The following is a 13,687-nucleotide window of genomic DNA, read 5'->3' on the forward strand; positions in this document are numbered from 1 at the left end:
TAATAAAAATCAAAATGATTCCCAATGCATCCGCTACGTGGATGAAGAGTTCATTCCCTTCACTTGCCAAGTAGCAGGTTTATAGGAGCGGTATCATCGAGTTAGGCTTAGGCCAAATAGGGTAGCGCATCGAGGCGACTAGACGTCATCACCTAGTGGAAATGGCTAGTGAAGGGAATGAACTCTTCATCCACGTAGTGGAAGCATTGGGAACCGTTTCTATTTTATTATGAATTAAAAGAAAAGCAATAAATACGAGAGTAAGAACTCTATCTTTGTAGAAACCCTAACTTGCAAGACTCCTGGGAGTATTCTAACCATGCAGAAGTTCTTCAACATTCCACAAGGTCTTCCTTGCTATGACTCGAACACAAAGCCAAGGCTTGTGGGACTCTCTTGAAAGAAAATCCTAAAAGGATTGGAGAAGAAAAGAGTTTTGAGAATTCTCTCGAGATGTAATTTCATTCAGTTTCGTTCTCTATAAAAAGTGGGGGAGATTGATATATCTTTGACTCAACACGAGGATCCTATTTATAGGGACTTTTGATGAATATTTGTCAAATAATATATTTGCATATTTAATATCCAGAATATATTATAAGATATCCTAATTTATATTTAACTAATTTGAATCTCATTCAAATTTTAAATATATTTTTATTTAAATACATTAATTGATTTAATATTTAATGGTATAAATACAATAAATATATTTTTATTTAATATATCTAATATATTAAATATTAATTTAAACTCTTCAAATTAAATATATTTTCTCTATTTATTTAATGTATCTAATATATTAAATATTAATTTGATATTTTAAATTAAATTGATCTTTTCTTTATATTTAATATATCTAATATATTACCTATTAATTTGAACACTTCAAATTTTCTTTTAAATAAATTGAATCTTATTACGATGAGCGAGTAAGGGGGCCTTATGGACCTATGGATTATAAGCTCCAATGATATAAAATTCATTAATTAAACTCTTTAATTAAGCAATTTCCATTCATTAACCATAGGTCACTCCACTATAGACTTAGAGTTGCACTCTTATGCACTGTAGGATAAGTTATGTCCATTGATATAACTATTACAAGCAAGTCGGAGTTGTTCATAATTATAGCTGGGTCAAAAGTCCGTTTTACCCCTGTAATTACGTCTTTCATCTTAAGTACCACTGTTCTCTTATGAAACATTTGTCTATGATCCAATCATAAACCAAATCCCTCTCAGGCCAAGGAGAGGGTGGGCCCCATTGTTCAAGTCCCGAAATCAGTACTTAACAACTCATCTACTTTCCTTATATGGAAAGGGGTGAATTGATATTATGTTCCCAACTCTAGCCCTCACAGTCAGAAGTTCATAACTCACTCAAGATTAATATCGAGTCGCATATGATCATCATGTGAAATATTAATCTTCTCAATTAACGAATTTATAAAGAGAGATTAAATATTTCTTGGTCCAATTTTATACAAATTCATTGTATAGGATACCCCCACTTACATGTCTCCACATGAATGATTTGGATCAAATCATTTGTAACAATTACAAAGTGGGTCATATCAATAGTGTTATCAAAATAAGACATCCAACCTTATCCATATACTATAGACTCTTTAGGTTATTACTTGAACACGATCCGGTTGTATGTCAACCATATACTGTTCAATATACTGTTCAAGATTACATTACTAACCTTGGATTTTCATACAATGGATAACAATTAAATTACAAAGAAAATAATAAAAATTATTGTTAAAAACTAAATAATTAATTACGAGGATTTAGGACATAAATCCCAAGAGCTATGGGGTTTCCTAAAGAGTCTTTGTGTTATAAACTTGGTCTTGTGAGGGGTGTGAGACCACACAGGTTGACATAGTAGCTCGCCAGTACACAGGATCGCTCCCTAGATTTAGTGTGACTTTATGGTTGTGTGGAAGAGTCCGCCCGTAAATCTTCCACATGTTATGTTCAGATAAGTAGATGTCATACTGTTCTATCATAATTTATTCAGATAAAGCTTCAACCTAGAACATTAGTCCTTCACCCAAGGAAAAGCAAGCTACTTGAGTCAAAGAACAAAAAGCTTGAACAACCTGCCCAAACCCTAAGGGGTAAGTATTAGACAAGAGCACGGTTAAGAACTTCGAGACCTTCCCAAATGCTTAGATATTTATATAAATTTAGGCACGACCTTTTTAGAGCCTAGAGAACATCTCGTGATAATTTACGACGATAAAGATATAATGAGACCCTACAACTAGGTTACTTACCGAGTATTTTATACTCACCCCATTCTACATTTCTTTTTTAGGGATCGTTGACCATTGGTCAAGGGTAAGGAGTGCGTAGTCATAGAGGAGGTACAAATCATTAATTTACTTTTTTCCTATCTTGTTTCGTCACGGTCCAAGATCGAAGCCTAAAAAATCGAGTCGTAGCAATACACAAGTACATATCATCATGCATGTAATTCTCACGTTACTCTTCCACATTGACCTATATCATCAAATACGTTTTTGTATGGCGATTAGAGAAGGTTGAGTTACACTTTTACACGTGGCAAACACGACCTTGTTCCCATTAGTATACCCAATTGATCGGATAGTAATATTCATATTCTTAAATTGATACGTACATAACCTCTTTTATTTTTTTTTTATCACAAATTAAGTTAATGATTGTATTTTAACACATAGAAGTTATGTCAGTTTAGGAGTATAACATTCTCCGAAATTTAGGGTTAAAAAAACTTCAACTTTTTACCTCATAAATTTTTTAACAGAGGAGTTTCGTATTTCAAACCCTAAACCCTAAAACAGCGATCGTCGCGTTTCGTATTTCAAACCCTAAACCCTAAAACAGCGATCGTCGCGACAAACCGTGCCGGTTACGCAAGAATATTCATAAAATTCCTTAATAAATTCAGTTGAAATTTCTTCTTTAAAAAAAATGATGGAAAAAAAAAAAGAAAAAGAAATGAGGAAAATTCGAAAAGTGTGTTAAAAGGAAATGGTAACGAAATGAGATGGGCGCCACGCGTAGACCGCCTCTCGAGCTGTCCGTTGAGAACTTTCCTTTAGAATTTTTTATTTTATTTAATAAAAATTTCACCATCTGCTGATATTATTTACTTTGATTCATATTCTTTTAAGACAGTGGAAACCTCTTTCTTAATAGACATGTTTTAAAATTGGGAGGATAACGACGAAACGAAACGTATTGAGTCAAAACGGATAATATCTGTTAATAGTGAGTTTGGACTATTACAAATAAACACCAGACACGTTCGTCGTCAAATGGTAGGATTTGAACGAGATAGCGGTAGTAGTCGAGATGTGTTGTAGACTATGAGTGATGAGTGGATCCACTATGTTGATATGAAATGAGACGGGATTTTGTCTATTTTGAATAGAATGACGTAATAAAACATTTAATTTATGAAAGAAAAAAAGGGAGAAAAGTGTGGAGTATCTGAGTGGAAATCCCGTAAAGCTCGAGGAGGGTCCGTCGTCAATCAAACAAAAGAAAGCAGGAAGTACTAACAACAGCGATGAAAAAGGAAATTCTAAACCCTTTCCTTCTTCTTTCCTTTCCCTTTTCCTTGTTTTCCTCCTCCGCCGCCGCCTCCCCCTCCCCTTTCTCTCCGCGGCCGCCGTCTCCTCCTCCTCCGTCTCCACCACCCTTCAATTACTATGATCTTAATACTCCTCCTTCCAGATTCCCTTTTCCGATTCCCACTTTTTCCCACTAAAAATCCACCCTCTTCCTCTTCCAACCGTCCCTAGATCTCTTTATCTCCCCTCATCACCGACCTTCTCTTCCCCTTAGCCCTGTTCCTCGTTGGCCCATCTCATCCCCCAATTCATTTCTAGGGTTTCCCGTTCTAATTATGATCACTGTTATTGGGATTCATCATTCCTCTTCTGCCTTCTTTTCCCTTTTTCTACTTTCTCTTTATCATTCCTCTCCTACCCTTTTCTTCCCTTTCCAATCCCTTTCAATTTCCTCCTGATTTTCTCTGTAAATCCTCCCAATTCATAAGGGTTTTCCTAGGGGTTTGATTTTTCTATGTGGGTTCCTCTCTAATCCTCCTCTAATCTTCCACTTGATCGAATCTCACTTACCCTTTGTGTGTCTGTTTATATTGTATATTGGGTGTTCACTTATTTCTCTCTTCTTCCTTCGGTTCTTAAGTTTCTCCATTAATAATGGCTTATCAGCATGGTCGGGGTCCTAGTTCCATATCTGGATCAAGTTCGAGTTCTAGTTTCTTGAACTCTCCCTTTGGTGATACCACTTACTCCAAGGTCTTTGTTGGTGGGTTGGCTTGGGAGACTCAGAGTGAGACTATGAGGCGCTACTTTGAGCAGTTTGGGGAGATTCTTGAGGCTGTTGTCATAACGGATAAGAATACAGGGAGATCTAAAGGATATGGTTTCGTGAGTATTAATGGCTTTTACTTTAACGGGTTTTTGTTAACTTTGTACTTTTGTTTCTACTTTCTTAAAGTAACAGCCTTAGAACATTCGTTTTGACCATTTTTTTGTAACAGCTAGTCGAATCTAATTGCTTGCTCATTAATATCTATATTGTCCACACTTGGAATGACCTGAACGTTTGTTCCTGTTTACATGGAGGGTTTTAGGTGACTTTCCGGGATCCAGAGTCTGCTAGAAGAGCTTGCGTAGATCCTACTCCAGTTATTGATGGCAGGCGAGCTAACTGTAATCTGGCCTCACTTGGCCGGCCTCGGCCACCTATATCTTATGGTATTGTTTGCTTATTTCGTCTTTATTGTTTAGCAAATCGTGTTGTTTGTTCATGTCATGTGTATATGTATGATCAAGAGACTTTTCCTGGTTTATACAAAGGAAATGACGGTCAGAAATTCCTTGAAACGCTCGATTGATCGGTCTTTACTTCTACACTGTTGTTTCTTACAGGACGCTTAAGACCGCCTGCAGTGTATGTTGGTGGCATGCAACCCAATAGGGGGAATTATATTGGAAATTTTGGCTATCAACAACCGGTTTCTTATGCTTATCAGCAGGGACCTGCATATCCTCCTTACAGGTGTGTCCCCGAGGTTCCTCTTTGTGCATCCAAGCGTGGCGATATATCAAATTTAATTATTTTGTTAAACCTCGATATCTTCCATTTTGCTTTATCACAACCTTTACATCTTGTAGTATGACTCTGTGGGGCTTGGTTTGCTTTAAAAAAATCGAACTTATGCTTTCCGGTTTGGTATTTCATTTTAAGTACCACAACCATGCGTGTTCTTTGAATGGACCTTTAGTTTTCTTGGTTTCTTAAAATGGTTTATAGACATTACTTGCTTGGTATTCATCCTCTGCAATGCCCTCTTAACGTTAGTATGTATCTTTAAAGACACTAGAGGCATAATATCAATCACTACATGCAACATTCCTTAGGATATGCTTCTTTGTCACCTCCTAGTAACCAGGATTGATACCTGGTCAGTCATGTGGCACATTGTGATTGGTAATTTTAGGAATACCATAGAATTTATTTGAAGATATGTGCCAAGACTAATGTAATTGAGCTAGAAGAAGCATGGCTAGTATTATTGGAGAAGTTTTATTTCTTGCTTTCACTTGCATTCGTAGTTTATATGAGAAGTCAAGTTAGTAGGATTTGATCACTCTGGTCTCTAGTGAATTGGGATACCAAATACTTGTCTTCCGATATCGCAATGGACTGTGGGTTATATAGTGATTCCGCCTGCTAAGTCTGCACCGCTTCAATTTATTCTACTATCTAGATTTCTGCTTTCATATTCTTATGTTTTAGAATATTTATAATATTTTCCCTCTTTCGTTTTTTATGCAGTTATGCTACTTATGGACCGGAGTATGTCTACCCGCAGGTATAGCTATAGCTTTATGTAATTGTGTCTGCAATTCTGTGTTTGGAGGGTGGAAGTAGGGAAGGGCGATACGTAGGCTATCTTGAGAAGTTTCTTAAGGTTTTCGATTGTTTAACATTATATGCTTGTCGGTTTTGATTTTTTGTGTCTTGTATTCTTTGCATAGGGTGGATATAACCCTTTTGTGGGTCAGCAATACCTGCAGATTTATGGGGTGCCGGGGTCAGCGAGCCCTGCTATTTATCATTATGGACAATTAGGTCAAACAGTCCCCGGTGGTCATGGATATGGAGCAGTACATGGATACGCAATGCCAAGTCCTCAGATCGTGCAGTTTGGTGGACCTAATGTCAACCCGTTAACATCTTCTCCAATGCCTACTATTCAGGCACCCTATCCTTCAGGTATTTTGCGTCGTATGCATATACTCCGTGCTGTTATTATATGAAGATCACTCTTGATTGCAACATCGCGTAATATGAGTTTTGACTTGTCTTTTTAGGTATTTTTCTTTGAATTTGTATTTTTATTGTCATCAATTGGATCTTTTTTGTGTAATTGTGTAGTCTTTTCTGGATTCTCCTTCAGTTTGGTCCTTCGGTCTTTTTCTCGAGGCCATTTTTTTTGTTTCTTCATTTATTTTTCAGCAATGCCTTATCTTAAAAATCTAGAGGAAGTGTGTTCGTCAATTCGTGTTCAATCATTGCATTGACTTAGTTATGTGATGAACAACAGGACAAGGGTCCATGCGGGTCAATGAGGAGAATAAGTTTGTTTTACTATAGAACAAAGAAGATATAATGTATCGAGACGTCTTCGTTGTTTGATACTATTTAGGTCACATTTCTGTATGTTTTACTTGTACCGTGTTCTTGATCATCTGAAGAGGAATAAAGGAAAATGAAAATAATATGCTTTTGCATGTTTGATATGCTTGATTAGGAAAATGTGTTTGTTTATTTCATCAGGGATCCCAGCACCTGTTGCAGCACAACCACAGTTCATTGTCCATTCTCCTTCTCAGTTTGTACAAGGTAGCAGTTCTGACCAGACATCTGGGTGAGGAGTTGATCAGGTAAACTCCAAATTTTGCTGTTAATATTTGAAATTGCCCTTCCTATCTTTATCACCAACAGTCTCTTACGGCCTACAATTTGACTACGTTCATAGGTATCAATAGATTGCAGCAGGACTTAGAGCAGCGGAACTGCTACTTGTGTGGCAGGCTTCGGATCTAGCCTTGCAAATAATTTATCATGCATTCTAGAGGTAGTCTTATGTCGCTGCATCGCTTTTTCAACAATTTTCATATGTGATCAGGATAACAACTATTTGAAAAGCATGTGGTAAAATCTTTGCTGTCATATCTTATTTCATATAGGATTATAGCAGAATGGTATGGTGAGTTCTGGAATATGAGCCCATGACATAGGGAACAACTAATCTGTGGGGGGTTTAAGGTTGTTAGAATTGATGATGTGTTTGGATACTCATAGGGGAACGCGTGTGTAGGATGTCTAAACCGTGTAAACTGCCATGAATTGGCCTAGTGGTCGATAAAGATTATGTAAATAATAAAGGGTTCGGAGGGAATAGGTTCAAGACATTGGTGGCAACTTCGCATATAAATATCTTTGACTACTAAATGTAATAGGGTCGGGCAGTTGTCTCGTGAGAATAGTCATAGGTGCATCTTTCATTTCCACTTGCATTCGATTTTAAAAGTTCTCTTACTTAACTGCAGTTCACAGTCATGCTCACCAGAGAAGTCGGATGGTGTCGAGTCGCTCCAATTGGTGGAGAAAGCATATGGAAGAGGTGCAGGGCTGCTCTTTCTCTAATACCTTTGTTCTTCCCCAGTGTTTATAAACTCTTATACACTGCCAATGCTCTGGAGAGCGGCAGGTCGTCATGGATTAATTGATGGGTGCTCAAATCGGTTTTAAGCATCCATTTAGGAATAAAAACGTGTAAAAAAGAAGTCGAAAATAGAATCAACATATGATTCTTTTATAGTGAACTCCCAGCATTTTGGGTGTTGTATAGGAAGTGTGTCTCTGGTGGCTTTATGTGGTCATGGGTCTATCATCATCATCATCTTGGTACTCATATATGATATCCTTTAAGTTCATGTGCATATTAGTTGGGATTTCTTTTGAGACCTGACTCACTGACTGACTTCATAACAACGAAGCAGCTTCAGGTTCTATCAGGAAAAGATCAAATTGCTGATTTTTCGTTTTAATATCCATCCATCCCGCACTGCCATATGTCGGATTGGGATTGGCTGCATCTGCCTGCATCAGAGGATGTAAAGTTTCTAGTTCTTCTTCCTTCACAATGTTTAGAACATTCTGTTTATTCATTGTGTTTGTTGTGGGATCATCATTTTTTTCTTTGTTCTTTTTCCCCTAAAGGGGATTTGTCGATGGATTCGAAACATTGGATGGAAGCGTTAGGATTTATCGAACCGTTATTGTGATATGATGCCATGTTAGGTCCATAGAAATGACTTCTTTGGTGCAATGTTTTGGCATTGCTCTTGGCTTTTCATGGCGATTCGTTCTTTAATCATTCTTTTTCGGCTGTGATTCGTTAGTCTGTTCTTCCTCTTAGCACTCATTTGGATGAGGAACGAAGAACGAGTAACGAGTAACAATCATCTATCTCTTGTTTGGAACAATTTTATTTACCTCCAAAAGATGTGGGTTTTTTGGATTGATATTTTGTTTCATATATTCATTTTTCAATAATTATAATGGATTGTTTATTATCCATTAATTTATTTCTGTTAGAAATTGATTTTAATTAATTCATTGAATTATGTGCTAAATCATTTTTATGGATTTGTTAATAATTTATCATAATTATATAAGATCGTGGGTTTTTTGTATGGTCTACTTTAAGAAAAATGTTAAATTATGTTTATTATAAATTTATTAATGAATGAAGATTAAATTAGTTGAACTATTTTAATAATTAAATTAATTAACAACAATAACTATCTAAAATTAATTAATCTAGTATTCGGATTTGTCATTATCAAACAAAGATAGGACTCCTTGCGGGCACTGTTTCTATCTACTATTATCTCAAAATAATCAAGTTATTAATGACGGGACAAGACCAAGAAATAACATCTCACGTGCGAAATTATAGAAGATCTCCTTTAAGATCAAACACCTCACTTCAGCTCCTCTCTTCTCGAGAATCTATACATCCCTTATTAGTATATGGACAGCTATTCTCGACACAGGTTTAGGTTCGGCCTCAATAGAAAAATAAAATGGAGCCCTAACAATATATCTTTGCAGATCAAGAACTACAAGATCGCCCCTTTCATTCTGGGGCGACAGTGGGCTCGTATCAACATGGGAACAAATAACGTTATGTATTTAGATTTTATGATTGACAGAAAAGTGACATCTCAATAGCTTTACCTTTTGACAATGGCTTCCCGACCTGTAAATTCAAATGAATAAAGTAATGAAGAAGATACCTACACAAAATTTTCCATATTACCCTCATCTGCAACCATCTCAACCTCCAACTAACCCTACTACATGGGGGGCAGACATGACATTTCACCATGGAAAAAAAAACATTCTTACTTTGCTTTAAAGCCAAGAAGAGAAGTTGATGCAAAGTTGGAGGGTTTATTCCCACAAACATTTTCCTTTTTGACAGAAAACTCTCCCTTTTACCTACTGTTCTCTCTCACCACAAACATTCAACATTGTTGTTCTTGTCTTGGTTTTGTGGTTGAATGAGCTGAAAGTTATGGGTTCATAGTCAAAAGTGACCAAGTTTCAGAATGGCATTTCTTGTAGCAGGAGTATTAATTAAGCTTCTGCAGAGTATGAACACCAATGTGAAGGTCAGAGGAGAGCATAGATCAGTGCTATTACAACTTATCAGTATTGTACCTGCTTTAAATGGTTCAGAATTGTGGCCTAATCAAGGCTTCTTTCTAAAAGTTTCAGATTCTTCACATTCTACTTATGTCTCATTGTCCAAGCAAGATCATGAGTTGATCTTGAACAACATCTTACAACTAGGCCAATTCTTCTATGTTGATAAGATGGAAGCTGGAACTCCAGTTCCAGTTCTTGTTGGGATTCGACCGGTTCCTGGACGACAACCTTTCGTTGGGACTCCGAAGGATCTTATGCAAATGATGGAGCCATCAGTGAGCCTAGTCCAAGATTATCAGGAAGGAAAGAGTGGAGGTAAATCGAATGAGAGAATGAGACATAAATTCATGATCAAAGAGGAGAAGATAAACGTTTCGTCGCGGTATATGCAAGGTGTTTCGTCGTTGAATTCTAGAAGTGGTCAGGTACAAGTATATATCACACTAACCATGACATTCATTTTAGGCTCAATCTAAGAATTAGAATAATAATGTAACGGCCTAAGCTTCCTACGGGTAGATATTGTCCTCTTTGGCTTTTATCTTTCGGGCTTCCCCTCAAGGTTTTTAAAATACATCTGGTAGGGAAAGATTTCCCACACCTTTGTAAACGATGGTGTTTCGTTCTCCTCCCCAACCGATGTGGGATATCACAATTCACCCCTCTTTGGGGCCAGCGTCCTCGCTGACACTCATTCCTTTCTCCAATCGATGTTAGACCCCCACCAAATCCACCCCCCTTCGAGGCCCAGCGTCCTTGTTGGCACATCGCCTCATGTCCACCCCCCTTCGAGGCTCAGTCTTCTCACTAGCACATCACACAGTATCTGGCTTTGATACCATTTCTAACGGCCCAAGCCCACCGCTATCAGATATTATCCTCTTTGGGCTTTACCTTTCAGGTTTCCCCTCAAAGTTTTTAAAACGCGTCTACTAGGGAGAGGTTTCCACACTCTTGTAAAGGGTGTTTTGTTCTCCTCTCTAACCGATGTTGGATCTCACAAATAACTTCAGTCCCATTTTTTCGGTTTAAAGAATGAACTAAAAATGTGATTAGAACACCATCTTACTTGGTTGATGTGCTTTACTGATAGGTGCAAGCAGTAAACCTGCAAAGCCGGCTTGATGAGGCTTCTTCAAAGGCAGAAGCCCTTCAGTTCAGTGTCAAGGAGGCTGCTGCATCGTCTAAGAACATTCCTGCAAAAGGCACTTCAAACAAACAGGAAACTTCTAATGCAAATCGCTTACCTTACAGAAAAGATAAAACTCATTCATCAGAGACTGTCAAAGTATTATGCATTTCCTTCTCTCATTCCTTTTCTCTTCTCTTTCCATGTTCTTAGCCTTTCCATTTCTGTGTGAACTTTTGATTTTTCAAGAGGATTCTTAGAAGGAAAAACATAGCTTCTATGGTAGCAATGGAGGCTCAAAAAGAGGCAATGGCTGCAGCATCCTTGGCCAAATGTCTCAGGTAAGTTTTCAGGATATAAATTTGAGTCCATTTCTTACAAGGTAATCTTATTTCCATCATGTTTTTTTCAGTGTGTTTGCTGATCTGTGTTCATCAGCCTCACCTAAGAATCCCCAACTCCCTCTCACCAAATTCTTCACACTGCAGCAGCTAATCTCCGAAGCGAATTCGAACGATGCAGTGAAGGAAAACTCACTTCTTTTGACTATGAACTCATCTCTACCAGAAGCAAATAAGTCCACAAAAGTTTCCTCTTTATTCCTGTCAAAGAGTGCTTCACCAAAGTCTGCAAAGGCAGCTATTGAATTAAGAGAGGATGAAAAACAAGAATGGGCCAGAGGAGATGGTGCAAAGGAGATCAAATTACTAAGAGATGTTTTGCTGAAGGAATCAACATCATGGTTTTTGAATTTCTTGGAGGAAGCATTGGATGCCGGGTTTCGTGTCGGAAAACAGGACAAGAAGGGTCGGAACAATGCAGGGCAACAAACGGAGTCGGGCAACCATATTGCTGTTGCCTTATCACAGCTCAAGCAAGCCAATGAATGGTTGGAGAAGTTAAAAGGAAATTTGAGTTCAGGAGATAATGACTCAAGGGAAACCATTGACAGGATAAAGCAGAAAGTCTATTCCTGTTTGCTTGTACATGTGGAGTCTGCTGCATCAGTTCTAGAGAATAGATTTGACCGTTGTTAATCCAGAACAGCAAATTCAAACTCTGTAAATTGTTGATACAATAAATTATCAAGAGTTTGGTCATTCTTATCGACAACAGGTCAAACATATAGATGGTTAACACACTTCAGTCCTCTACATTCTAACTCAGCATGCAGATAAATTAAACCTATACTAAATCCCATCAGAAGTGTTCAAAGTTCAAACAATCTAATGAGAGTGAGATCCCACATCGGTTGGGGAGGAGAATGAAACATTCTTTATAGGGCCGTGGAAACCTCTCCCTAGTAGACGTATTTTAAAAACCTTGAGAAGAAGCCCGAAAGAGAAAGCCCAAAGAGGACAATATCTTCTCGTAGTGAGTTTGGGCTGTTACAAATGGTATAGAACCAGCACTGAGCGATGTGCCAACGAGGAGGTTGAGCCCCGAAGGGGTGTGGATTAGGGGGTTCCATATCGATTGGAGAAGGGAACGAGTGTCAGCAAGGACGACGGGCACCGAAGGGGGTGGATTGTGAGATCCCACATCGGTTGGGGAGGAGAACGAAACATTCTTTATAAAGGTGTAGAAACTTCTCCTTAGCAGACGTGTTTTAAAAACCTTGAGGGGAAGCCCGAAAGGGAAAACCCAAAGAGGACAATATCTACTAGCAATGGGCTTGAGCTGTTACAAATGATATCAGAGCCAGACACCGGGCGATGTCCCTGCGAAGAGGCTGAGCCCTAAAGGGGAGTGGATTGGGGGGTCCCACGTTGATTGGAGAAGGGAACGAGTGCCAGCAAGGACGTTGGGCCCTAAAGGGGGTGGATTGGTGGGTCCCATGTTGATTGGAGAAGGGAATGAGTGCCCGCCAGGACGCTGGGCCCCGAAGGAGGGTGGATTGTGAGATCCCACATCAGTTGGGAAGGAAAACGAGACATTCTTTATAAGGGTGTGTAATTCTCTCCCTAGTAGAGGCGTTTTAAAAACCTTAAGAAGAAGCCTAAAAGGGAAAGCCCAAAGAAGACAATATCTACTAGCGGTGTGTTTGGGCTGTTACAATTATACTAACCGAGTCATCAATTACACCGCAAACCCAACCAACGAACACAATGCAGTACCAAACCCCAATTTCCTATCTTCTAGAGAAGCAATGATTTTCAGCATGAGATATATCAAGGTGAAATAAACACTTAACCGAACACCAGCTAAAGTATTCAAGTCAAAACAAAGAAGAAATAGAACACAGTTACCCTTTATTAGAAGTAGAGGCAAGCTTAAGTTTTCAAAGTTGTTGTCAAAAGGAAGAGAATCCAAGTTGGAGAAAAAGGGCACACGCTAAGACCTCCCATCTTTCTCGTAAACAATCTAGCATGTGCCCTGCCTCTCCAACATGGCTCACTCTCCCTATCTCCTACTAGTGCCTATAGAATGGAGCTAACTCATATTCTGGTCTCCTAGGCATTTTAACAAACAGGTTATGAGCATATAAAAAGAACAGCAAGAACACACATATTTAAACACCAATGTGAGCGAACAAACAATTGGGCACCCAAGAAAAGGAGTAAATATAATATTGGGTGTTAATTTAAAACTTCTTACAGCCAACAAAAAGCATTGTTGATGAGAATGGGAAGCATGTTACGGGTAGGCGAGTGGGTCGCCTTGTTTTGTTTAGCGAATAATTCAAAACCCATGAGTGGATCTAGCTGCCAGCGACGGGTGGGGAAGAAAAGAA

General features: G+C 38.4%; 2 protein-coding genes across 2 annotated transcripts; both read left to right on the top strand.

Annotated features, from left to right (window-relative positions):
• The first annotated feature begins 3,532 nt into the window (after positions 1-3,532).
• LOC111805283 (RNA-binding (RRM/RBD/RNP motifs) family protein) lies at positions 3,533-8,463 on the top strand. The gene is made up of 8 exons (XM_023690276.2): positions 3,533-4,459; positions 4,666-4,789; positions 4,964-5,093; positions 5,874-5,910; positions 6,077-6,314; positions 6,879-6,985; positions 7,081-7,179; positions 7,655-8,463. Exons 1-6 carry the CDS (start codon positions 4,229-4,231, stop codon positions 6,971-6,973), a joined length of 855 nt encoding a protein of 284 aa, XP_023546044.2. The 5' UTR covers positions 3,533-4,228; the 3' UTR covers positions 6,974-6,985; positions 7,081-7,179; positions 7,655-8,463.
• Positions 8,464-9,724: 1,261 nt separating this feature from the next.
• LOC111805541 (protein CORTICAL MICROTUBULE DISORDERING 1) lies at positions 9,725-12,053 on the top strand. Its single transcript, XM_087128282.1, has 4 exons — positions 9,725-10,249; positions 10,918-11,112; positions 11,203-11,294; positions 11,366-12,053. Exons 1-4 carry the CDS (start codon positions 9,725-9,727, stop codon positions 11,988-11,990), a joined length of 1,437 nt encoding a protein of 478 aa, XP_086984408.1. The 3' UTR covers positions 11,991-12,053.
• Positions 12,054-13,687: the final 1,634 nt, after the last annotated feature.

Source organism: Cucurbita pepo, chromosome 11 (genome assembly GCF_057944985.1).
Source record: "Cucurbita pepo subsp. pepo isolate OVF chromosome 11, ASM5794498v1, whole genome shotgun sequence".
NCBI classification, from domain to species: domain Eukaryota; kingdom Viridiplantae; phylum Streptophyta; class Magnoliopsida; order Cucurbitales; family Cucurbitaceae; genus Cucurbita; species Cucurbita pepo.